Genomic DNA, 24,520 nt, shown 5'->3' with positions numbered 1-24,520 from the left:
CTTACCTGTTCCCCGGGTCAGCGGCCACCGAGGGGGAGCTGGGGCCCCAGTTAGAAGAGACCCGCGCCCTCGGAGGCCCCACAGGCCTTGCTGAGGCCGAGTGCAGCCTGCCTGCGGGTGGCCCTGTGCGGCCTGTACTGTGCAGCCGTCCCTTGAGACCAGGCTCAGCGGAGCAGGGCCCGTGAGGGACGCTGAGGTGGGGGGTAGGACGCGTGAGGGACGCTGAGGTGGGGCAGGACGCGGCCGCCCAGCAGCAGCCCAGCCGCAAGTGGCGTGAGCTGCGTCATCATCCCACATGTCCATCTCCGCTTTTCTGCGGTGTGGGTGGTACAGGCCTGAGCCCGGAGAGACCAGCAGCTGGCCCGTCCTGCAGGGTCATGTCTTGGCAGGCGTGGTGGGATTTGTAGCATCACACACAGTAGGAACACGTTAAGTTAAACCCAGCCCATGTGGAGGTGGTGCGTCTGCCTTCGTGGAGCCCCGGGCAGTGACGCGCCCCAGGCCCTAGCAGTGCTGCTGGTGAGCTCCCACAGAGGGGAACCCGTGGCGTGGTTCCTTCCAGGAAAAGCCCACCTGTCCCCATGTGTCCTGTGCAGGACAGCCTGCCCGGGCTGTGGGTTTCTCAGCCAGAGGAGGAGGCCGCAGAGGGAGGGAGGCGGGGCCGGGGTGGAGGTCCAGGGCCTCCAGCCCTGAGCGGAGGGGTTTCGCTAGGGGCATCTTCTCCCTCCAGGGGTCCGGGATGACGCAGCCCAGATCTGACTTGCAGGCCTTAAATCTTACACACGTGCATCTGGTTTATTCTTCACGGAACACGATAATTTTACAAAATCATTTGAAAAACGCACCTTCTACAGTGAGGTCTCACGTGCACAAACCTTCCCTGGAGGCCACTGCTCTCCTGCAGGAAGGACGGTAAGTACTGGCACCAGTGACACTGATGCAAAAGTCACTGCTAGGGGCTAGTTTTCAGTGGCTGGTGAGCCGATGCAGACTGACAGGTGCCGATGGAATAAACACAATCGCACACGTTACGTATATATTATCAGTGTCTCAGGTAAAAATATATATTTAGAAACACGAAGAGCTAGACTTGAAGAGCTACGTTACAGAATGACAATTAAATTGCTCCCGGCTGGAGTGTGGAGGGTGGCGGCCCGATGCCCTGAAGGCTGGTCAGCCCTGCGCCAGCAGCCGGGCCCGGCAACGCTCCCTCAGCCTGGCGATGCTGGCCCTGGACAGGCTCCCAGGCTCCGAGAAGATTTTCTGGAACAAAAAGGGATTAGTTTAGATCCCGCAATGCGTTTCCCCTTCCTGCCCCTGGTAAAGGCTGGGCTGAGGCCCGTTGGTCAGTGAGCGAAGGAAGGTCACCTGTTTCCATCACTTTTTAAAACCAAAAGGATGTTAGTGACAGAATAACTCAACCATCAGCCCAGACACTGCCCGAAGAGTCTGCGGCTTCCCCATGCGGCCAGTCGGCCAGCCGCGGCGCTAGGAACGCACAGCCCCTTTGACCTTCACCCCAGGAGGGCAGGGGCCTGGGGAGCCCGGTGGGGCGGCCGGAGTTTGGAGCAGAGAAGGGTTTACTGCGGGGCCGAGCAAGCAGAATGGGCGGCTTGTGCCCCCAAAAGGCCCAAACTCCCGGAAGGGTTTCAGCAAAGCATTTTCAAGACCAGAGGGGGAGGGGTCCCAGGGTGTGTGATCAGCTCTGCACAGTTCTCTGGTAGACGTGAGGTCACAGGGTCACATTATCAATCCTCAGGCGCCACAAGGGCTGGGGGCGACACTCCTTGGTGGGTTTAGCATCTGAAAAACTCAGGAAACGTGCGTGAGATACGACTGTCTGGGTACTTCGAGGAGCCACAGCAGAGGAGGTGGGGGAGGGGTCTGCCCCGGGAAGGCCCACAGGGTCTCGCTTCGTTACACTTGGGTCACGTTTAGCACTTTAAAAATTTTGAATCCAATCCATAAAATGTCTCAGATTCTGAAGTCTGAGGCTCTGAGCTCCTGGAATTAAAATTCGGTAACGTCTTGTCCAATTTTCATTCTTTTGGTGTTTCTTTGTTTTTGTGGTAAAACCCACATATTGGGTTGGCCAAAAAGTGCCTTCGGTTTTTAAGTAAAAATAAAAGACGTTTTTCATTTTCACCAAGAACTTTATTGAACAATGTATTCACCCTTTTGTTCCACTACCTTCTGCCATTTTCCAGGCAACTTCATAATTCCTTCTTCCCCAAACTTTTACCTTTCTGAGCAAAGAACTGTCCCAGGTGCCTCTTACAGGCTTTCAGGGAATTGAATTTTTTTCCATTAAGAGAATTTTGTAAAGACCAAAATAAATGGAAATCCGAAGATGTAACATCTGGTGAATACCGAGGATGAATCAGAACTTACAAACTGTAACAAGCTGTAACAGCTTTTGCCTGGTCATTAAAGAAACATGCGGTCTTGCGTTATCCTGATGGAAGATTATGTGTTGTTTTCTGTTGACTAATTCTGGACGCTTTTCATCGAGTGCTGCTTTCAGTTGGTCTCATTGGGAGCAGTACTTGTTGGAATTAATCGTTTGGTTTCCTGGAAGGAGCTCATAATAGAGGACTCCCTTCCAATCCCACTATATACACAGCATCACCTTCTTTGGATGAACACTGGCCTTTCGAGTGGTTGGTGATGGTTCATTTCACTTGCCCCACAATCTCTTCCATTCCACATTATTGTACAGTATCCACTTTTCATCGCCCATCACAATTTGTTTTAAAAACGGAACGTTTTCATTATGTTTCCGTAGAGAATTGCATGTGGAAATCTGGTCAGGAAGGTTTTTTTTCGCTTAACTTAATGTGGAACACAAACATCAAAGCAATTAACATAACCAAGCTCGTTCAAATGATTTACGTTTGATTTGGAGATTTTGAGTATGTCTGCTATCTTCCACGTGGTATAACATTGACTGTTCACAATGTCTCGATTTGATCGCTATCAGCTTCAACTGGCCTACTCGACTGCGGAGCCTCGTCCAGCGAGAAATCTTGAGCACGAAACTTCTCAAACCACTTTTGGCGCGTTCCAGCAGTCACAGCGCCTTCTCCATACACTGCACAGATCTCTTTGCATTTTGGTTGCGTTTTTACCTTTATTGAAATAATAAAGCATAATACGCTGAAAATGTTGCTTTTTTCGTTCCATCTTCAATATTAAAATGGTTACACAAAAATTCACCAATTTTGATGTCTTCTTAAAAGGATGCTGATATGACAGCAGTCACAATACAATCTAACAAAATTGTTTTTTTTTTAAACATGTCTTTATTGGAGTATAACTGCTTCACAATACTGCGCTAGCCTCTGTCGCACAACAAAATGAATCAGCCATATGCATACATACATCCCCATATCCCCTCCCTCTTGCGTCTCCCTCCCACCCTCCCTATCCCACCCCTCTATGTGGTCACAAAGCACCGAGCTGATCTCCCTGTGCTATGCGGCTGCTCCCCACTAGCTATCTGGTTTACATTTAGTAGTGTATATATGTCCATGGCACTCTCTCACTTTGCCCCAGCGTCCCCTCCCCATCCCCCGCCTTGTCCTCAAGTCCATTCTCTCTGTCTACATCTTTATTCCTGCTCTGCCATTAGATTCATCAACACCATTTTTTTTTTTAGATTCCATATACATGCGTTAGCGTACCGTATTTGTTTTTCTCTTTCTGACTTACTTCACTCTGTGTGACAGACTCTAGGTGCACCCACCTCACTACAAATATCTCAGTTTCATTCTTTTTATGGCTGAGTAATATTCCATTGTATATATGTGCCACATCTTCTTTATCCATTCATCCGTCGATGGACACTTAGGTTGCTTCCATGTCCTGGCTATTGTAAACAGAGCTGCAGTGAACATTGTGGTACATGACTCTTTTTGAATTATGGTTTTCTCAGGGTATATGCCCAGTAGTGGAATTGCTGCATCATATGGTAGTTCTATTTTTAGTTTTTTAAGGACCCTCCATACTGTTCTCCATAGTGACTATATCAATTTACATTCCCACCAACAGTGCAGGAGGGTTCCCTTTTCTCCTCACCCTCTCCAGCATTTACTGTTTCTAGATTTTTTGACGATGGCCATTCTGACTGGTGTGAGGTGATGCCTCATTGTAGTTTTGATTTGCATTTCTCTAATAATTAGTGATGTTGAGCATCTTTTCATGTGTCTCTTGGCCATCTATACGTCTTCTTTGGTGAAATGTCTATTTAGGTCTTCTGCCCAATTTTTAATTGGGTTGTTTGTTTTTCTGAAATTGAGCTCCATGAGCTGTTTATATATTTTGGAGATTAATCCTTTGTCCATTGTTTCATTTGCAAATGTTTTCTCCGATTCTGAGGGTTGTCTTTTCGTCTTGTTTATGGTTTCCTTTGCTGTGCAAAAGCTTTTAATTCAGTCCCATTTGTTTATTTTTGGTTTTATTTTCATTACTCTAGGAGGTGGGTCAAAAAAGATCTTGCTGTGGTTTATATCAGAGAGTGTTTTTCCTATGTTTTCCTCTAAGAGTTTTATAGTGTCTGGTCTTACATTTAGGTCTTTAATCCATTTGAAGTTTATTTTTGTGTATGGTGTTAGGGAGTGTTCTAATTTCATTCTTTTACATGTAGCTGTCCAGTTTTCCCAGCACCACTTATTGAAGAGGCTGTCTTTTCTCCATTGTATGTTCTTGCCTCCTTTGCCGTAAATTAGGTGCCCATATGTGGGTGGGTTTATCTCTGGGCTTTCTATCCTGTACCATTGATCTATATTTCTGTTTTTGTGCCAGTACCATACTGTCTTGATTACTGTAGCTTTGTAGTATAGTCTGAAGTCAGGGAGCCTGATTCCTCCAGCTCCGTTTTTCGTTCTCAAGATTGCTTTGGTAATTCAGGGTCTTTTGTGTTTCCATACGAATTGTAAAATTTTTTGTTCTAATTCTGTAAAGAATGCCATTGGTAATTTGATAGGGACTGCACTGAATCTGCAGATTGCTTTGGATAGCATAGTCATTTTCACAATATTGATTCTTCCAATCCAAGAACACTGTATATTTCTCCACCTGTTTATGTCATCTTTGATTTCTTTCATCAGTGTTTTATAAAGTTTTCTGAGTACAAATCTTTCGCCTCCTTAGGTAGGTTTATTCCTAGGTATTTTATTCTTTTTGTTGCGATGGTAAATGGGATTGTTTCCTTAATTTCTCTTTCTTATTTTTCATTATTAGTGTATAGGAATGCCAGAGATTTCTGTGTATTAATTTTGTATCCTGCAACCTTACCGAATTCATTGATTAGTTCTAGTAGTTTTCTGGTGGCATCTTTAGGATTCTCTATGTATAGTATCATGTCATCTGCAAACAGTGACAGTTTTACTTCTTTTCCAATTTGTATTCCTTTTCTTTCTTTCTCTTCTCTAATTGCTGTGGCTAGGACTTCCAAAACTCTGTTGAACAAAATTGTTTTGAATGAAGTTAAAGACAATTAAGTGCTACTAGAGCCATCTTACGGAGAAAACGACGAACCTCTTGGCCCACCCAATAATTTACATCCTAGCCACTCCAGGTGTGTGGCTGGGTGGTGTAAGCTATGTTCACATGTTGGGCATCGGATCTCCAGAACCTTCTCATCTTCCCAAACCCAACTCTGTCCCCAGCAACCCGCTTCTGTCTCTATGAATCTGACTCCTCCAGGGGCCTCACATATGCGGAATCAGACAGTTTTTGTCCTTTTGTGACAAATTACCAAGCATAATGTCCTCCAGGTTCATCCACGTGGTAGCAGGTATCAGGACCTTCCTTTTTGAGGCTGGATAAAACCCCGCTGCATGGATGGACCATGTCTTGTTTATCCATGCATCTGTATGGGCATTCAGGTTGTTTCCATGCCTTGGCTATTGTGATGCTGCAGTGAACGTGGGCGGGCTGGGGTCTCTTAGAGACCCTGATTTCATTTCCTTTGGATAAGTGCCCAGTAGTGGGATTGCTGGATCTTATGGTAGTTCTATTTTTAGTCTTTTGAGGACCTCCATACTGTTTTTCACAGTGCCTGCACCAATTTACATTCCCACCAACAATGTATGAATAGGGTTCCCTTTTCTCCACATCCTCACCAACATTTGTTATTTGTGGTCTTTTTGATGATGGCCGTTCTGCCAGGTGTGAGGCGATAGCTCATTGTGGTTTTGACTTGTATTTCCCTGATGACGAGCGATACTGAGCATCTTTTCGTGTACCTGTTGGCTACCTGTATGTCTTTTTTGGATAGGATCTACTCAGGCCCTCTGCCCATTTAAAACTTTTTTTAAAACATTTTGGCCACGCTGCACAGCATGTGGGATCTTAGCTCCCTGACCAGGGATCAAACCTGTGCCCCCTGCATTAGAAGCGTGGAGTTTTAAGCACTGGACTGCCAGTGAAGTCCCTCTGCCCATTTTTCTTTTTCTTTTTTAAAAATTTATTTATTTATGGCTGTGTTGGGTCTTCGTTGCGGTGCATGGGCTTCTCTTGTTGTGGAGCACAAGCTCTAGGTACGCGGGCTTCAGTAGTTGTGGTATGTGGGCTCAGCAGTTGTGGCTCACAGGCTCTAGAGCACAGGCTCAGTAGTTGTGGCGCACGGGCTTAGCTGCTCCGCGGCATGTGGGATCTTCCCAGACCAGGGCTCAAACCTGTGTCCCCTGACCACTGCGCCACCAGAGAAATCCGCTCTGCCCATTTTTAAATGTAATTCCTTGGCTCCTTGTTGTGCTGTGGTCTCTGTGTGTCTGGATGTTGACCCTTTAGCAGCCATGGTTTGCACAGTCTCTCCTGTTCTGTGAGTTCCCTCTTCACTCTGCTGCTGGTGTCCGTTGCTGCACAGAAGCCCTGATTTTGCTTTTGCCCTTCCTGCGTGGGCTCTTTTCGTTTTGACTCTGCCCGCAGGAGCTCGGAAGCCGGTCGGGGCCGTCAGTGAGCAGACTAAGCAAGGAAGAAACCAGATTTGAGAAGTGGAAGCAGGAAGGGACTCAGACTTGCTTCCAGTAACAGAGAAACTGCTTCACAACGAGGAGGAGAGAAGGCGCCTGGGGGGCGGGGTGGGAGCACCTGGGAGCAAGTTCTGAGCGGGCGATGCCCTGAGAACAGACTCTTCAGATGCGTTCAGCTGTCCTCTTCCCGTTACGTTGCTCTCAGCTGCCAACGAGATCACGGCTTTCATTCTCAAGGAAATTCTAGATGTTCTCACACAGGATTTCAGAGAGGTTTGACCTATGAACTGCAGTTTTGCTGAAATGCATATACAACTTTGTAGCGACCCCTGAGAAAATAAGACCAGGGCCACCTCCCGGCCAGCGTCCCATGATGGCCACACCTGTCGTGGGCAGACACATGTCTTTACGCAGTGGCTTTTCTGCCGTGTGGGGAGACCACCCCGCCAATCCTCTGCGTCCATCAGCTCACAGGGCCCAGAACACCTTGGGCTGGAACACCGGCCACACCCGCCGTGGACACACGTCCGCCCGCAGCCATCACACGAGCAGGCCAGGCGCCCGCACTAACTGAGCACCTACTGTGTGCGGGGCCCTGCTCCACAGACAGACTCGCACTAACTGAGCACCTACTGCGTGCGGGGGCCCTGCTCCACAGACAGACTCGCACCACCTCGGAAGCATCAGCCCGAGTCCAAGGGCCGGACGCCAAACTTGCACTGTCTGACTCTATTTGTGCCAAAGTCCAGGAGGCCGAGCCACGGGGACAGAGCAGGGCGTTAGCTGGGGCTGGGGCGCCCTTTGGGGAGAAGAAAACGCCCGGGCCCAGTGACGCAGCTGCACCACCCGCTGAGCGGAAGGCACTGAAGAGCTCTGAAATCTCCAGGTAAAGGGTGAATTGTACCGGGGCCTTCACTCACTGAAACCAAACACCTAACAGCCCTAGGCTGCGGGACCTCCTCGCCAGGGCCTCGTACCCTGGGGGGCGGGGGAGGGGGCACGCCATCAGTGCAGCTGTTTCAAACTGGAAGCTGAAGAACACAACAGCCGGGCGTCTGGGTCAGCGCTCCCCCCTCCCAGGGTCACTCCAGGCCTGGGCTTCGCCCCCCCATCCCGGTGTCCCAGTGTCCCTGTAAACCCCGCCCCCCTGGGCCTGCGGGACGCAGCATCCACTTCGTTCACTCAGGTGATCTGAGCTGTCCACACGGCCCGCGCCAGGCCCGGGACCCAGCGGGGAGGGACAGACAGGCGTGACCCCACCAAGGCCGGAGAGAAGTCAACAGGCGTAGGGCTGAACAGAAATGGGGGGCCTGGTGTAGACCGGGTCATCGGGAAAGCCTGGGATGGGGGCGGTCACCTCCCAGGCCCGGGAGAAACCAAGGTGTGGATGTGACGGGGCTCCCTGGGGGGCCCCAGGTGGCACCCGGCCCCACCCCTGGGCTGACGGCGCAGGAGGGCAGCAAGGGTGACCACCCTGGGTCTGCTGGGCACCCCGGGCTCCAGGAGAAGCTGGCCTGGCAGGGCTGGAGCCCCTCCCTGGGCTGCTTAGGGGGGAGGGCCGGGCAGCCCGCGCAGGGAGGCGGCAGGGCGCTGACACTCACCCGCATGAAGGTGTGGCATTCAGTCACGAAGCTCCCTCTGGTGATGTCCTTGAACTTCTCGCAGATGTCGGGGACGCTGGTGGCTTCCAAGATCAAGGCCTGATGTTCCTTGATGAGGGTCAGCGCCACCCGGAAGATGATCTTAGAGCCCTCGTTGAACAGACAATCCCAGATGCGAAGCACGGTCTGCAGAGGCAGAGACAGCGGGTCAGCGCGTGGCCGCCTAGTCGGCCCCAGTCCGAGCCAGGCGCCCTCACCTCCACGGGCAGGACGTCCACAAACAGGCAGATGAACCAGCGCGACACGACCAGGGTCCACAGCAGGCCGTGACTGTCCATCAGGGCCGCCACCGCCGGCAGCTTGGTCCTTACCAGCTCCCCGAGGACCTCCTGGTCCGTCTTCAGGCCCAGCATCGAGGGGCTGTAGTAATCTGCACGGGGACAGGGGAGAAGCGGGGACGTGGACCCCACAAACCACAGCCCCTGACACCCGTGACCCTCGTTCCCCCTTAGCCATGAGGGGGGCCACGCCCAGCGACCCTTTCCAGAGGGTGACCCAGGGCAAGGTCCCAGCCACAGGGATGCAGGAACTCCTGGGAGCAATGCCCAGAGTGGGGCCCCAGGTCCCAGCACTCTGGACAGCAGTGCCCCGCTGGGCATCCGTCACAACCTGATGGGAAGCAGGGACGTTTGCAACCCAAGATCAGGCAGCCAACAGTGGGGGCAACCAAGTGTCCGCTGATGGATGGACGGGAAAACCGAACGTGTGAGCGTCCTGGCACCCCCCCCCAGAGTGTCCTGGGCACCCCCCCACACTCTTGTGTCACGTGTCCTATTTTCCTCTCATGGAGAAGATGCAGGTGAACGTTACAGGAGAGCATCAGACAGACCAATGCTTCCAACTGCGTGACTGTCTTTTGAATGGACACTCTTGCCAAGGAATTTTCTAGCTTAATGTCATGTATTATAATACATGACAGCTTAAACTTTGCTGTAAAAACAGGAATAAAATAAAATAATAAAACAGGGGGTCTTTCCTGGTGGCGCAGAGGTTAAGAATCCACCTGCCAAGGCAGGGGACACGGGTTCGAGCCCTGCCCGGGAAGATCCCACATGCTGTGGAGCAACTAAGCCCGTGTGTCACAACTATTGAGCCTGCACTCTACAGCCCGTGAGCCACAACTACTGAGCCCACGTGCCACAACTACTGAGCCTGTGCTCTAGAGCCCATGAGCCACAACTACTGGCCCACATGCCACAACTACTGAGCCTGTGCTCTAGAGCCCGCGAGCCACAACTACTGAGCCCGCAGGCCACACTACTGAAGCCCACGTGCCCAGAGCCCGTGCTTCACAACAAGAGAAGCCACAGCAATGAGAAGCCCGCGCACCGCAACGAAGAGTAGCCCCTGCTCGCCGCAACTAGAGAAAAGCCCACGCGCAGCAACGAAGACCCAACACAGCCAAAAATAAATAAATAAAATAAATAATTTTAAAAAATAATAAAATAGGAAAACTTGGTACGCGTTCTGTGCCCGCTGCCACACACAGTTTGGTCATTCACCACAGCAAAGGGAAAGACGTTCTTGTTAATTAAGTATTTGGGTTAAAATAGAATCATTATGAGTATCGACACGACATCAGTCACACCACCGGTTTTCAGAGCGCGTGCACACACTAAACCATGCTCAGTACTAAAGACCCCAGAAATCAGTTACTAGAAGCCTGTTCAGTTATAAATACCTGGGACTGAAGCTTCCTTCCCTCCCATACCCTCCTCTCACTTCTGTTCCTAAACCCTAGGGCCGCTGGCTGTCCTGTCCTCTCAACTAGCAGCGCTCTGGCTCTGGTCCCGGGGGCAAGGGGCAGGCTCTGCTTCCCGTCCTGCAGGTGCTGAGCCGTCTCAGGAGAGCGTGGCAGAGACAGCGGATTTGCGGAGCCGTGAGCACAGCACGGCCTCGTTCTCGGTTACAGACAGGCTTAGGGCAGCTCCCAAAATAGTCAAGGTCACACCCCACACCCGCCACAGGCCTGAGCCTTCTCCCCGAAGCCAGGCCTTCTCCCGGGGTCGCCTCACTTTGCAAACAGCCCAATGGCTGTGTCAGCACGTGGAGAGGGGAGCGCTGCTGCAGGGGCAGGTGGGCCCGGGGGGCCCGGGTACTGTCGCGCCCACAATGAGCCCTGCCCGCCCTTGTCTGGGCCACGCCTTCTGGCTTCAGCAGGGCTGCTCCCGGGAGGGGCAATCGTCGCCCGGCTCCCCTGTGTCTCAAGGGGAAACGGGTCAGACCAGCTCTCAGGACGCAAGCGTGTTCGTTCATAAGTGGGCTGACTCATCACCAATGTGACATCCCAAGCTGGCCCAGCCCATCCCAACCCCGTCCCTTCTCTGCAGGCTCGGCAGTCTGAGGGCAGATAGGGTAGGGGTTCCCCAGAGGAAGAGACCCAGACATAACTATCTTGACGTAAAAGAAGCCATTTTCGGTCTGGGCCATCCTGTGATCTAAGCCCGGCCACGATGCCCTGTCCTTGCAGAAGGATGGGCCTATTTCCATTGTAGTTTAGTTGACTGAACCTAATAATCATCAGAAATGACACTTTATGGCCTTAAAATAAGCCTGTGCGACGCACCACCCCGGGGGCCACTGTTGCGTTTCTGTTCCTCTAGGTCGGCCCTTACGGCCTCTGTTGATCTCGGTCCCGCTGCTGTGTCGCCACCAGGCTTCCCCAAACCCCCGAAGAGCCCCTGGGATCGGTCACGGTGGGAACGTTCATCAAAATGCAGCCTCTGGCCTAACTGAGCAAACGGCGACCACGGAGCCGTGCTGGCGTTTTGTCTGGAAGCCTGTCCATCTTCTCCCCGACAGCTGTTCAGGCTCCGCCATGAAGCCGGGGCAGCTGCCCCTCTCTGTCCTCCGTCCCCGCGGGCGGCATCCCCCCAGCCCTTGCTAACAGCGGCATAGGCCCGAGGAGAGGGCCCCTCTTCACGGCACCGCCCAGGCTCACCTCCCGGGGGCCCAGAGCTGTGGATCTGAGCCCAGGCCTCCGTGCTGCCGTCCGTGAAGGGAACTCGGTGGTTGGCATGTGTGGTGTGGCTGCTCCACGGACCAGACGAGAGCGGATGCAGGCGAGCCTGGAGCCTGGACGGGCCCCGGCCGCCCTCGCATCCGAACACGCAGCCTCCAGGACGGGCGGCTGCTCTCCCGGGTGGTCCTGGGGGAGGCGGGCACAGCAGACAAGACCACCAGGGCTCGTCGCGTGGGCAGCCGGAGCCCGTCCACAGTCACCAGGACTTTGCCAGCGGCTGGACCAAGCACCACCATCGCGGCTGTGGGGGGTCACATCTGCCCAAGTCCTCTCCCACCCCCGACGGCTCCGGCCACTTCTTGTCCCAAAGGGACCCTACTCTGCAGCTCACCGTCTACGCGGCGCATCACAGAAACCGGTGGTGGTTTATTCACTAAAACAATTAACATTCAGTAATAAACAGAAAAGTAGAAATGCACGAGAGGAATGATCTTCACCTCGAAAGCAGTAGCCACAACAGCTGACGGTCACTGCGCCCATCGCCATTCACGAGCCCAGCAATGAAGGCTACAGAAGCCCGGCCGCTCGCCGGCCTGCTCACTACGGCCGCGACAGTCCCCACGGTCCAGACGCCAGCGGCGCAGACCCAGACGAGGAGCTCAGAGCCCGCTCGGCCACGTCCGGGCCCCGAGACGCATCGCCGCCTGCTGGGACCTGCATCTATCGCGCTCCTATCTCAACTCAACTGCAAGAAGGTTTTCGACCTCGACTCTCAGACAGTTCCTTCCGTTTCGTCACGTCTTGACTTGTCAGTGACATGGTCTCGGCAACACCAGAAAGCGACAGTTCCGCTCTTACCGCGAGGACTCAACGTACCCGGGAGTATTCTGCCAACAAGGGCGTCCAACAGCCAAAAGGACTCCTCTTCACTCCTTGTCACCAGAATCAGATAGCCCGCTAGAAAGTTCATTCCCTGAAATTAGACAAAAGAACCAAAGGAACTCACTGAGGTCGGGACCACCCGCAGACTCTGTAATCGCCCGGCTAACGGCTAACTTTCCGTGTCCCTGGCTCTTCCCTAAAGCTTGCCTGGTTCTGGAACGACCCTTCAGTGGAGCTACGGCGTCTGAGGCTCTGCCGTCTAGCGACACGTGTAGCTGGGCCCATGACTCCTGACTTAGAGCAGGCCAGGGCCTCGTGTGCATTAAACTATTGGGGGGAAACTACACCAGTGACCACACTTCCTAAGAGCGGTAAGGCGCGTGGTCTGACGCTCGGGGACGTTGAAGTGGAATCTCGTGATAGAGCCCATTTGGGGAAATTCAGGGTGCACAGCGCCAAGGGGGCAGACGCTGCCATGTACACACAGTTCAGGACCCTCAGCCGCCAGGGGCGGGCGGACCCGGAAAGGAGCAGCGGTGGCCGAGCGCCGAGTCAGCGCCCCTCCTGCCAGACTGGGTTTCGGGTGACTTCCACTTTCTTCTTTGCTGCTTCTCTACAACTTCTAAAATAAACACGTATTTCTCTAGCAATAAGGGGAAAATCCAGCTATCGTCAACCAACAAGTTGAATTTGGACCCAGACACACCAGCGAGACAGCCATGGAGAAGCCAGCTCCCCGACCCCCGGACCTCGGACTCCTGCCTGCGGGGCTGAGAGACGATCGACTCCTGTCCTGTGCGCCTCTCAGCCGGCGGCACGATGTCACTGCACCCACGGGAAGCTCATACGTGTGTGTGTGTGTGTGTGTGTGTGTGTGTGTACATACATGCGTGTATTTCCATCAGGCTCATGTTTAAAATTGTGTGGGTTATTTTTTAACCCTATTTTTAAGACCCACAAGAACAGCAGCTAGAATAATCTAAGGACAGTTTCTCAGCTGCCCTGTCTCCCCGACTCCTGAAGGCCAGCTCCTGCCCCAGGACAGGACGTTAAGGGCAGTCGTAACAAGTGACAGCGACAGGGATTACCTCGGAAGAACAGATCTGCCCAGCTGCGTCTTTCCCGCATGTACCCGCTGCGGAACAGCGGCCTGAAAACAACCTGGGGATCACACCGGCCGCTCTGTGAACGGCGTCCTCACGTGTCTTTGCTGCTGGTCTTTTCAAAGCTCCTGCCTCACTCCTTCCCGCGACCCCCCCGTCCCCCCGGAGCCGAGGCCACACCACGTGCCGTCCACATGGGACACGAGCTGCCGGGGCCGCCCCGAGTAGGCATCCGTGTCCCCTGCCCCCGGCCCGGCGCTCGTGGTCCCAGCCCTGGAGCCACCGGGGGCCGTAGGTGCTACCGCCCAGGGCCTGTCTTCCTCTCGGGGACGCTTTGGCCTGGCCTCCGGCTCGGGGGGCAGAGGCCTCACACGCAGGGACAGGAGCCCCCAGCTGCAGCCCCTGGCCCCTGCCCACACCCGCCGGGACCCGGCAGCCTCCGGAGTGCACGGCGGGAGGGTGCGGTCCTTTCGCCTCCCGACCCAGCTCCCCTCGCTTTCCAGGCCGTGAACACTGTCCCTTCGATGCTCCAGAAGGAGAGTCTCCAGGGAGGAACGAGAACTGATTCCTGCCACCTGACGGGCAGCTCCGCGCAGCAGGAAGCACGACCCCTGTCACCTCCTACTGCCGGCTGATCCGGCTTCCGGAAACAGCCTCGAAGGGCTGGCCCACCGCACGCGTGCACGCTCAGACACACACACACGTGCCCAGCATCTGCACCAGGACGAGAGGATACTGGTCACCGCAGCCCGTGTTCACTCAGCTGCTTCCCCTTCCCCCCGCCCCGTCTCCGTGGCTGGCACTGCTGGGAGACGGTGAAGTCCCAGCCTGTGTCGGGGAGGACCTGGCAGCCCAGGACCAGGCTGACGTCCCTGCCGGGGCTGCGGGTGCCGGGGGCTCACCTGGCAGTAGCCCACGCCACGGTTGTGGTGCCCGTAGGCCAGCAGCACGTTGTACAGGGTCCTCTGCAAGCAGGGGTCCGAGCCCTTCCGGAACCGCACGTTGTCAGGGAAGGTCCTGTTCATGTCTGTGAGGAGATCCGCGGCGCAGGCCGCTCAGGGCTGGGGACAGAGACGGCTCTGCGGCGGACCCGGACCCTTCCTGACCCCCACCATCAGCCGGCCTCGGGGGCGCAGAGGCGGCCCCCCGGGGCCCCTGTCCCGCGGCAGCCCGGCCCGGGGACACAGGTGGGCACAGCAGCCCTTCCTCTGGAGTCAGCAAGGACGACAGAGCGGGATCCTTGGATAAGGCCGGGCTGCTCGGGCCCTGGCGGTTCCTGCCACCCCCGTGCCCCCCGCTTAGCCGGGGATGAGGTGGGGTGACAGGTGAACAGGTTACATAAAACTTCGGAGAATTTTCCCAGTTCTGAAGACTGAACACATAAGGAGGCAGGACACCCTGAGATTCCCGTTTAGAGAGAAACAGACAAAAGGGAAAACTGAGCCCGAGATAAGCTCATCGCCGCCGGCTTCTGTCTGCAGGACAGTCCGGCCGCCTCTTGCTGCTGCTTGGCCCCCCTCCCTGCCCAGGGCCGGACGCCTGCCTTAAGGAGCTGCGATCCTGTGAAGCGAGGACGCAGGCAGAGCAAGGAGGGCGGGGGTCAACTAACAACCGCTGGCCCTGCTTGGATCAGAGCAATGGTGTCCACGTGACAGCGGGACTCTCGGACACAGCTGACGGCTGGAGGCCTCCCCACGGCTGCAGGAATTCTGCCCCCGGGCTCTGGCCCAGGCCTGGGCTCTGCCCACGAAAACCAGCTCTGAGCCGAACAGCCCGCTGCCTGCCTCAAAGCACGTACGTTTTCATTGTATGTTTTTTACAAAGAAGAGTTTTTTCCTGGAATTCTGAACCTTCCCAAAACTGGCATCCACCACAGGGAATTGTGTGCTTTTCACTAATTCAGACTAGAGTGATCAGTGCTCGTTGCTACATAACGTCTTCTAGGATGAGACGTTTCTCCGTGTTTTGAAATCTCTCTACGCCTACCCCACTGCCGTGCTGGAGGCAGACGCAGCGGGACGTTTGGTCTGCACTTCCGTGGCACGAAGCACCCGCTCTACTGTCCCTATAAAACGACTGATCCAGACCCTTCAAAAGTAGACCTAGAATCGTCACAGGACCCAGCAATTCCCCTTCTGCGCATGTACCCAGAAGACTGAAAGCAGGGTCTCAAAGAATGACTTGCACACCCCCGTTCGTGCAGCATAACTCACAGTGGCCAGAGGGGGGAAGCAGACCAAGCGTCCGTGGACAGATGATGGATAAACATAGCGCAGTCTCTACACGTAACAGAACGTTGTTCAGCCTCAGAAAGGAAGGGAATCCCGACACACGCTCAGCGTGGGTGAACCTTGAGGCCAAACCTCGAGGCCGTTACACTCAGTGAAATAAGCCGGACGCAAAAGGACAAATACTGTGTCATTCCAGCCATATGAAGTCCCTAGAGGCGTCAAATTCATAGAGACAGAGAGTGGACGGTGGGAGGCGGGGGAGGGGATGGGGAGTTAGTGTTTAATGGGGACAGAGGTTCAGTTTGGAAAGACAGAAAGGTCACTTTTATGTATCCAAAAACTCTGCACTAAATAGATCCTTTAAAATTCATTTTTCAAACAAACAGCCACATTCTACCTTATTTAACACGATCGGCCTTCGCTTGGACCTGAGGTCTCTTCCCGCCCTGAATCAGCACGTCTGGCCCTGCGGAGGGACCCCCGCACGTGTGCCCGCAGGGCCATGGCAGCGTCTGTTCTGAGCCCTTTGGCCGGGGTTTGCCGTGGCATCAGGGTGCAGCCAGCAGGCTCAGCGCCCCAGTGCCCCCCACCCCGTCTCCAGCTCTCACGCTGGGGACACACCACTTTCTCAACGTTACAAGTCAGTCCAACCTGACATTTAAAGTCATCAAATTTTTTAAATGAAGTATTTGTGTTTAAATCTGTAGTTGTCAAAAGCTGTTACGGCCAGAGAGGCAGGTGTATTTCCTCAAAATCTAATTATTCAATCCAGTACGTTGAACTCTGAAGAGCCTGGACACTCAGAGTATGACATGAAGAGAGGTCTCTGGTGTGTGGCTTCCTGCACGCGCGCAGCTGTGTCTGCGAGTCCGCGGGGGTCACCCAGCCCACGTCCCTCCTGTACTGACTGCTAGCTCAGCAGCCTCGCGTTCCTGGAGGGATTCTTCTCAGAAATGTGGTCTTTCTGGCACCATTTTCCTTACCACCTAGCTAGACACAAATATTTCCTGAGCCAGTTCAAATCACTCTCCTCCCCTCGTGACTGCCTGCGTTTTGATTTTCCTTCCAGAAAACTGAAATCAGCTTTAACCACGTAACCTTAACCACGTAACTTTCCTCATCAACATCACAGCATCACCGGGTGCTAACACAGTTTCCTTCTGGGGGTGGCGCCCAGCCCCCATATCCCGGGGGACGGACCCCGTGCGTCACCTGTCCTGATGGCCTCCTCCAGGCTGTCATCCTTCTCTCCCTGGAGGAGATGGAGGTAGTAGCCGGGGTTCTGGTCCATCTGGGCCTGGGCTCCGCTCACCCCCATCCAGACGCGGGCCCGGTGCTCCAGCGGGACGCCCTTCCGGATGTAGCGCTTCACTGAAACGGAGGGAAGGGGCAGCTTTACCCAGACCGCTGGGCGCTTCCCGAGGCCAGAAACCACAGAGTTTGCTTCTGGCTCTCGCCGAAATCATTCAATCAGACATAAAAAAAGGTGCAAGGCTTCCCTGGTGGCGCAGTGGTTGAGAGTCCGCCTGCCGATGCAGGGGACACGGGTTCGTGCCCCGGTCCGGGAAGATCCCACGTGCCGCGGAGCGGCTGGGCCCGTGAGCCATGGCCGCTGAGCCTGCGCGTCCGGAGCCTGTGCTCCGCAACGGGAGAGGCCACAACAGCGAGAGGCCCGCGTACCGCAAAAAAAAAAAAAAGGTGCAAAACTTCACGCACCTCCACCAAATCGATACATGCGCTCGTTACAGAATTCCGTTCTCCGTCCCCAGGCTAAGCACAGTCCGGAGGCTACAGCAGCCCTGCTACCTCTAGCTCGCTGTCAGCACAAGAATACGGGCTGTGAGGGTCACCTCCGTTCCCCACCCTGCCCGCTCCTCGGCCTGTGCCGGACGCTGAGGCACCAGCCGTATTTAACAGAAAAAGGTTATAGGCTGTGGTCAAGAAAAGCAGCATCGCTAAAATCTTGTCACTCAAACTGACGGTCACCTGTACGGGAGCATCTGAAAAGAGGCTTCCCGGAGGCCATGCCTCGAGCACTGCCTGCTCCTGGGAGGGCGTGTGGGACAGCAAACGCACGGCAAACGTGTGCAGAAGGATGCGGGATGACGAGGGATACCCAGAGGGAGGAAAGGACAGATTTTAACACCATCCGCCAAAGGCAAAGAAAACTCGAGAAACCCTTCGCCAGTTTAGAAGCATGTCGTAGGATCGCGTCTGGGCCAGAACGTCTTGGCCAGCGTGGCTTGGTCTGGTCATTCTGTTATGGGGACGTGACGTTTTGAAGTCTACCTTCCAACTTAGTACGATTTACAGGAGCCCTCAGGGGTCAGCGTGACCAGCCGCACCCAGAGTGAATTAATCCTCTTCACGCAACAGCAAGGGGACGGACAGGTCAGGCCTAACTTGGGAAGGGGCCATTCCCACCGAGACGGAGCAAAAGGAAAGGACACGCAGAAATCAACAGTAACTCCACGTATGAACAGCAAACCGCTGAAATAAAAACACTGAGACAGTATCACTTACGATAGCACCAAAAATGAAAGGAGAAATATTTAGGTATAAATCTAACAAAACATCTGCAAAGAGAAATCAAAGAACTACATCAACGGAGAGAGACGCCAATACACCTTCAGGGTCCCTCCCGCTGCCCTGTAGCTGCCGCCACACCCACCCAGGCCTCTGCCGACGTCCAGGCCTGCAGGTCAGCTGCCCAGGATCGCGCAGGAGGGGCTCCTGAAGGCGACCGACTGTTCTGAACCTCACCTGCGGTGGGGATTACCTAACTGTGCAGTTGTCTACACTCACAGGCCTGTACGCCAAGAAGAGCGAATGTCACTGCAAAGTTTTAAAAATTAATATAAAGTATAAAAAGGAAAGTGCACACTGGTTAAACCCCTCACACTGAGCCTCACCAGCCCCAACCCTGAGTAGGCCTCAGTCTCTTAACCTGTGAAATGGGAACAAAGCACAGCCCAGTGCCTGAAACACAGTCAGGACTCGGGGCTCTCGGCTGCCTTAAGAGCAGTAACAACACCCAGAAGTTTCAGAGAATAAAGGCTGCTGTTATTTTCGTTGTTTGTTATCTGAATTTACTAAGTTTCTTCGGAAGAGAAAGGAAACGGTTTTCCCATCCTCAGGGACTGACGCTTCCCCAAGGGCAGGGCTAACCCATGCGTCCTCCTGGCCATTTGGAGAAGTGTAAAATATATGGTAAAAACCGCAAAGAATTAACTCCCAGCCGTCTGCCCCCAAAAGTTAAGCAGATTCCCAGGTTTTTTATATTTGTCTTTAAAATATGTTTTGCAACTTCATTCTCATTTAGATGGTGCTAATACCCTAGCCCACCAGGCAGGAGACACAGAAGAAGCAAACGGGACAGAGCCTTTCCCTCACCAAGTGCCTTTACACCAAGGCGGAAAGGAACATTAAGGCAGCTTCCAGGTCGAGCACTGAGAGCAAGCGATCTCAGGCTCCCGGTGGATACTCGCCACAGACAAAGAAAAAGAAAAAGAAAAGCTTCATCGTATCCATAGCTAGCGTCCTCAAGCAGGGTGAGTTTCAGCTGTCATCTGAAGACTTGCTGGATGCCAGGATTCGTGGGTAATCGTGTGACTGGAGACAAGACTGAAGTCCTCTCAAAAAAAGAGAACGAACACAGTAGGACCCAAAAAGCCAGAAACGGTGAAGGCACGAGAGCAAAGGTGGTCTTCGGGCGTGCTTGCTGGTGTCAGGGGCAGGGCTCCAAACGCGGCTGCCTGGCTCTGACCGCGCAAGCTGGGTCCCACAGCGCTCACATGGCCTCCCCTCCCTGGGATGCCACACCCCCGATGACACTACGGCCAGCCCGGAACGTCTGGCAGGAAAAAACTGGAGGTCCATTTCCTGGATCACACGTCCACTGCTGTCTACGCCGACTGCCCCTCCCTCGGAGCCCTGTGGGTGCTGCAGCCTCCCCGGCCATCACACCCGGAAGCCACACCAGCTCCAGTGGCAATGCCCTGGCCCACAGAACCCTGCGAGCCCACATGCCTCTCGCTGGATTTCCTGAAAGAACTTCAGGTCACTGTGTTCTCCGGTTCAGCTCGACGGTGAACCCCGTCCCCAGGCCAAAGGCTCACCAGGGATCAAGTATATTTGCTCCTAAACCTGTACGCCAAGTATACTCGCTGCCATGATCAGACAGTTTAACGAAGGTTGCATATATTTTTAAAAAATTAAAGCAAAAGGGCTTCCCTGGTGGCGCAGTGGTTGAGAGTCTGCCTGCCGATGCAGGGGACGCGGGTTCGTGCCCCGGTCCGGGAAGATCCCACATGCCGCGGAGCGGCTGGGCCCGTGAGCCATGGCCGCTGAGCCTGCGCGTCCGGAGCCTGTGCTCCGCGACAGGAGAGGCCACAACAGTGAAAGGCCCGCGTACCACAAAAAAAAAAAAAAAAAAAAATTAAAGCAGAAAAAGAAATAATTGTTACTTCAATAAAAGCAAGTTAAATTTTCAGAAAAAGTTGATAAGTGCTCCAAAAGGCAAAAGCAAAAACAAAACAAAACCTTTAAATCAGACAACCTCAAAAGTCGAGGAGAAGACTAGCGATCTGGAAGGATTCTGCACTCAGAGTGCTGTTACTCCCGATCCACCTGGAAAAAAAGACCCCGACACTGGAAAATAGATACAACGCGTTAAGTACGGCTCCGGCAGGAAAGATACAGAATTGGTGGACCCCCCCTGTTCAAAGAAAAGATGACAGGATAGAATCAAACGACAAAATCAAAGAGGAATAAACATGCACGTGTGTTTCATATAAAAACAAAGGCTCATGCGCACATGTACATCTTGCCATGATTCTCTGCGCTAACTGACCTGTGGGTCAGCTGGACCCCTGGGTCTAGGTTGGACAGGAAGTCTTCTCCTGCATTAAAAAGCACACGACAGCCCGAGAGTGCGCCCTGTTCCTGGGGGGACGTGGGACAGTCGCCAACGGTCACCTCTACGGGAGACTGGGGCCTGGGCAGCAGAGAAACTCAATTCAATTCACATCTTTTAGTGTGATTACAATGTTTTCCCATGTGCAAAAATTAAATTTATTTTTATATATTTGTGTGTAACGTTTAAAAACAAATCAAAAGGAAAAAAATGAAGCCGAGGTCTGCTGGAAACACGTTAACACCAGCAGCAACGCAGGGATGGACCTCGGCGTACAATCATGCAGGATATTAGCTTCGGGGTCTGGAAAGCAAGAAGGGTCAACCTTTGAGGTCCCTTCAGGCTGATGATTATATGAAACGCTAGTTTACCCATGTTTTTACTAAACACTGCCCACCAGTAACAGCCTTGAGGAGGGAGGGCCTGGTTGAGGGTGAAGCCCAGGGTGAGGCCGAGGTCCAGGTCCACCTGCCTCCACCCCACCCCCCCGTGTTAATCCCACAAGTATTTCCCAAGCATCTCCTGCATACTGGGGCCCCTCTGGGGGCCCCTTTAAAGGCAAAAATTGACCTGTCACCCCCTTGCTTAAACACTGACTTCTCTCTGCCTGGTGGTGCAACGTGTGCCCACCTGTGACCTGGTGCAGGGCCCCTGCTCCACCGCCGGGCCCTCCTCACCACACCCCTAATACTCTGGTCACAACTCAGTACCTGGTGGCTGGGACCCCCACCCTCACCCCTTAATTGTCATTAATGTCCCATGTCAGGAAGCCCCAGCAGCCCCTCTGCCCCACATGCTTGAGTTTCCTTCGCTCCCCGGGGCACATTCCCGTCCACCCCTCACCACCTGCCCGCAGGTACCCACGGTCTACCCTCTATCCACAGCGTGAGGAACACTGCAGCCAAACACTCCATTCATTCATTCAACAAACACTGAAGCAATCATCCATCCAAGCCAGTCGGCAGGGAGGGGTCTTTGATCCCAGCAGGGAAACAAAGGATAAAATAAGTAGGACCCACACCGCATAAGACAGGGAGGAACAGAAAATAGGCAAAGAAAGGACAGGAAGTGTGGGGCAGTGGGGTGAGATGGGAAAGCCTCCTGTAGGTGGCATTCCAATCCCGACCTGAAGGAGGCGAGGGCACAGCCTGGGGCTGGGGAAGAACCCCAAGGAGAGCAGGGGAAGAGGTGGGGGGGTGCAGGAAGGACCCCGCTTTCACTCTGCGGGGGTCAGGGAGAGCTCTGCCCAGAACCGCGCAAGGGCACAGCCCTGGCCACTCTCATTTGGAGGAGCAGGAAATCCACCTTCTTCTGGAAAGAAGGCCATGGTCTCCATCCATCTCAAAGGACAAGCAGGCCTCATGCCGGAGGGAAGAAAGGAGGGCCTGCACCTTGACCGTGCAGCGCCCTCACCTGCGAGCCTGCGCGGGATACGAGCCGGGCTCGCGGCAGCCTTCCCCCCCAGATCCGAGACCCGAAGGAACCCCAAGCCCTGACCTCCCTGGCGCGCCCGTCACCCGTCGGTCGGGTCACTTGTTGCGCGCCTGGAGGATCAGGCTCCGAACTCACGTGTCACACTCTTCTGGACACCAGCGCCTCCCTTTAGCAGTCTGGACCATTTTATGGCTCTTCTGGTGAGTATCGCCAGATAGGTGGAAAAAAATTCTTCATAAGCTGCATAATCAAAGTCCTCAGGCCTTTCAAACCCGTACGGATCGATCCTACGACACAAAAAGACCCAGAGTAAAGTTCCGCGCGCACGTGGAACGTGGGACCTACGGCGCCCGGGGCCCCCCGTGGGGGGCGCGTGTTCCCCCCCACCCTCCCGGGTGCAGGAAGGGGCGGCGGGCCGAGCGCGGGCGCGTGCGCAGCGCAGGGGCCGCCCAGGGGCGCGCAGGCGCCGGGCACCACCGCCCCCGCCGGCTCCACGCCACCGGCACCCGCGCCCGCTACCCCGGGCTGGGCCAGGAGCGCCCGGGCCTCGTGCGCCTACCTGGGGACGCGGTCCCGCGCCGCCTGCGCGCGCCCCGCAGACTCCATGCCGAAAGGGGCGGGAGGGGGCGCCCGGGCCGCAGGGCCGGGGGTGCCAAGTCCACCTCCCGGGACTCGGGGCGCCTCCGGTCTTTCCGCCGGGCCGCGGGCGCCGGGAGGCGGGGCTGGCGGCGGGGGAGGGGCGGGGAAGGAGGGCGGGGGGGAGGAATGGGAATGTCAGGGGAGGGGGAGGGCGGGGGCGCGGCTGGCGCGGGAGGGACGGGGCGGGGCCCGAAGGGATGAGGGGGCGGGAGGGGCTGCACCTGCTCCTACGCCAGGAGCAGCTGGAGCCCGGAGCCTGGGAGGGAGGAGGCCGGGAGGAGCCCGAGGCCGGGAGGGAGGAGGCACGGGATGGGGGATGGTGGACCGGGGGCGGGATGGGGAGACCGGGGTGGGTGGGATTTGCGGCACCTGGGGCGGGACTGGGGACTCAACCTGGCAAGGCTGGCCGGACAGGTGCGGCGGGTACCACCCCTCATCCCCCACCCCCTGGCCTTTCGGGCCTGGAGCAAAGGTTGGAGGAGATCAATCCAGTTTGGATTCTTCTGACAGCACTCCAAACCTCAGTGACCCGCAGGTCCAAAGGCCGGCGTTCTGACCTATGACTGCTATTTTAATGTTCTTTTTGCAGAAAAAGGTCGTCTTATTTTTTACTTGGTCTTTTTCAACCTACACTTAAGACCTGAGAGCAACACATAAACAAGTGGATTTTTTTTAATTTATTTTTTTGGCTGTGTTGGGTCTTTGTTGCTGCGCGCGGGCTTTCTCTAGTTGCTGTGAGCGGGCGCTACTCTTCCTTGTGGTGCGTGGGCTTCTCATTGCAGTGGCTTCTCTTGTTGCGGAGCACGGGCTATAGGCGCACGGGCTTCAGTAGTTGTGATTCGCGGGCTCAGTAGTTGTGGCTTGCGGGCTCTAGAGCACAGGCTCAGCAGTTGTGGCGCACGGGCTTAGTTGCTCTGCGGCATGTGGGATCTTCCCGGGCCGGGGATCGAACCCGCGTCCTCTGCATTGGCAGGTGGATTCTTAACCACTGCGCCACCAGAGAAGCCCCAAGTAAGTGGATCTTCATCCCTGCAGCCCCACCCCCAGGGAAATCTGCCCTGTCCCTCCCCGCCTCCCCAAACCAGACTAGGGGAGGAGGTCCAGCCCCTCCACAGACACCTGCCTCCAACCCTGTCCCTGGGCCAAGCCCTGCCGGGACCACAACGTCCAAAGAGCTGGCTGGCTGGGGCTCCTCCAGCCCAGTTGATGGAGGGTGGGCTGGGCCCTGCAGGATTGCCATCTGGGGTGACCTGGGGTTAACAGCCCACACGTCTGCTCTGCTCCCCAAAGGGGCTCCCTCCTCCCACTGCCTCTTCCCACTTCTGCGCACATCTTGGCCGCATGAGTCACCTCTGTGCGCCGCCCGCGATTGAACAGAAATGCGATCCCAGCCTTGCGTGCCTTTTACTTTGAGGGAAACACCAGCAGATGTGAGCACCGTGGTTACCATGTTGAGTGTCCACTGTTCCCCTTGATACTGCAGGACAGCCCTGGTTTAGGACAGCATCTTTCTAGGTCCCTGTTCACCACTGCACTGTCCCCACATTTCAATATCGTGGCGTGAAAACCATGTCTAAACCGCTTTTCGTATTTGGGAGGCCATCGAGGATTTGCCCAAACTGTCATTTTGAATTTTGCCTTGGAAACGTGGTGAGGTAAAAGGGGATTTAAGATTCTTTAAATTTAAGATTTACGGCCCTTTTTTAGCCTCAGCCC

General features: G+C 54.9%; 1 protein-coding gene across 5 annotated transcripts; it reads right to left on the bottom strand.

Moving 5' to 3' along the window:
- Positions 1-1,033: 1,033 nt before the first annotated feature.
- Positions 1,034-22,892, bottom strand: GRTP1 (growth hormone regulated TBC protein 1). 5 transcript variants are annotated; one of them, XR_010937093.1, is made up of 9 exons: positions 22,725-22,892; positions 22,301-22,452; positions 17,029-17,187; positions 14,488-14,612; positions 12,477-12,573; positions 8,836-9,008; positions 8,579-8,764; positions 2,893-3,128; positions 1,034-1,263 (listed from the first exon to the last, which is right to left on the bottom strand). XR_010937093.1 is itself a non-coding variant. In XM_067713896.1 (8 exons), the coding sequence occupies exons 1-8, from the start codon at positions 22,769-22,771 to the stop codon at positions 1,174-1,176; spliced, it is 1,029 nt and encodes a 342-aa protein (XP_067569997.1). In that variant the 5' UTR covers positions 22,772-22,891; the 3' UTR covers positions 1,034-1,173. The 5 variants fall into 5 exon arrangements, 2 of the variants coding, with proteins under 2 accessions (XP_067569997.1, XP_067569998.1); XR_010937095.1 differs by lacking the exon at positions 22,725-22,892 and adding an exon at positions 20,669-20,812 and having other exon boundaries at positions 22,301-22,398; XM_067713896.1 differs by lacking the exon at positions 2,893-3,128 and having other exon boundaries at positions 22,725-22,891.
- Positions 22,893-24,520: the final 1,628 nt, after the last annotated feature.

The sequence above is a fragment of the Pseudorca crassidens genome, chromosome 18 (genome assembly GCF_039906515.1).
Source record: "Pseudorca crassidens isolate mPseCra1 chromosome 18, mPseCra1.hap1, whole genome shotgun sequence".
Classification (NCBI taxonomy): Eukaryota; Metazoa; Chordata; class Mammalia; order Artiodactyla; family Delphinidae; genus Pseudorca; species Pseudorca crassidens.
This window is presented reverse-complemented; position numbering and strand designations above follow the sequence as displayed.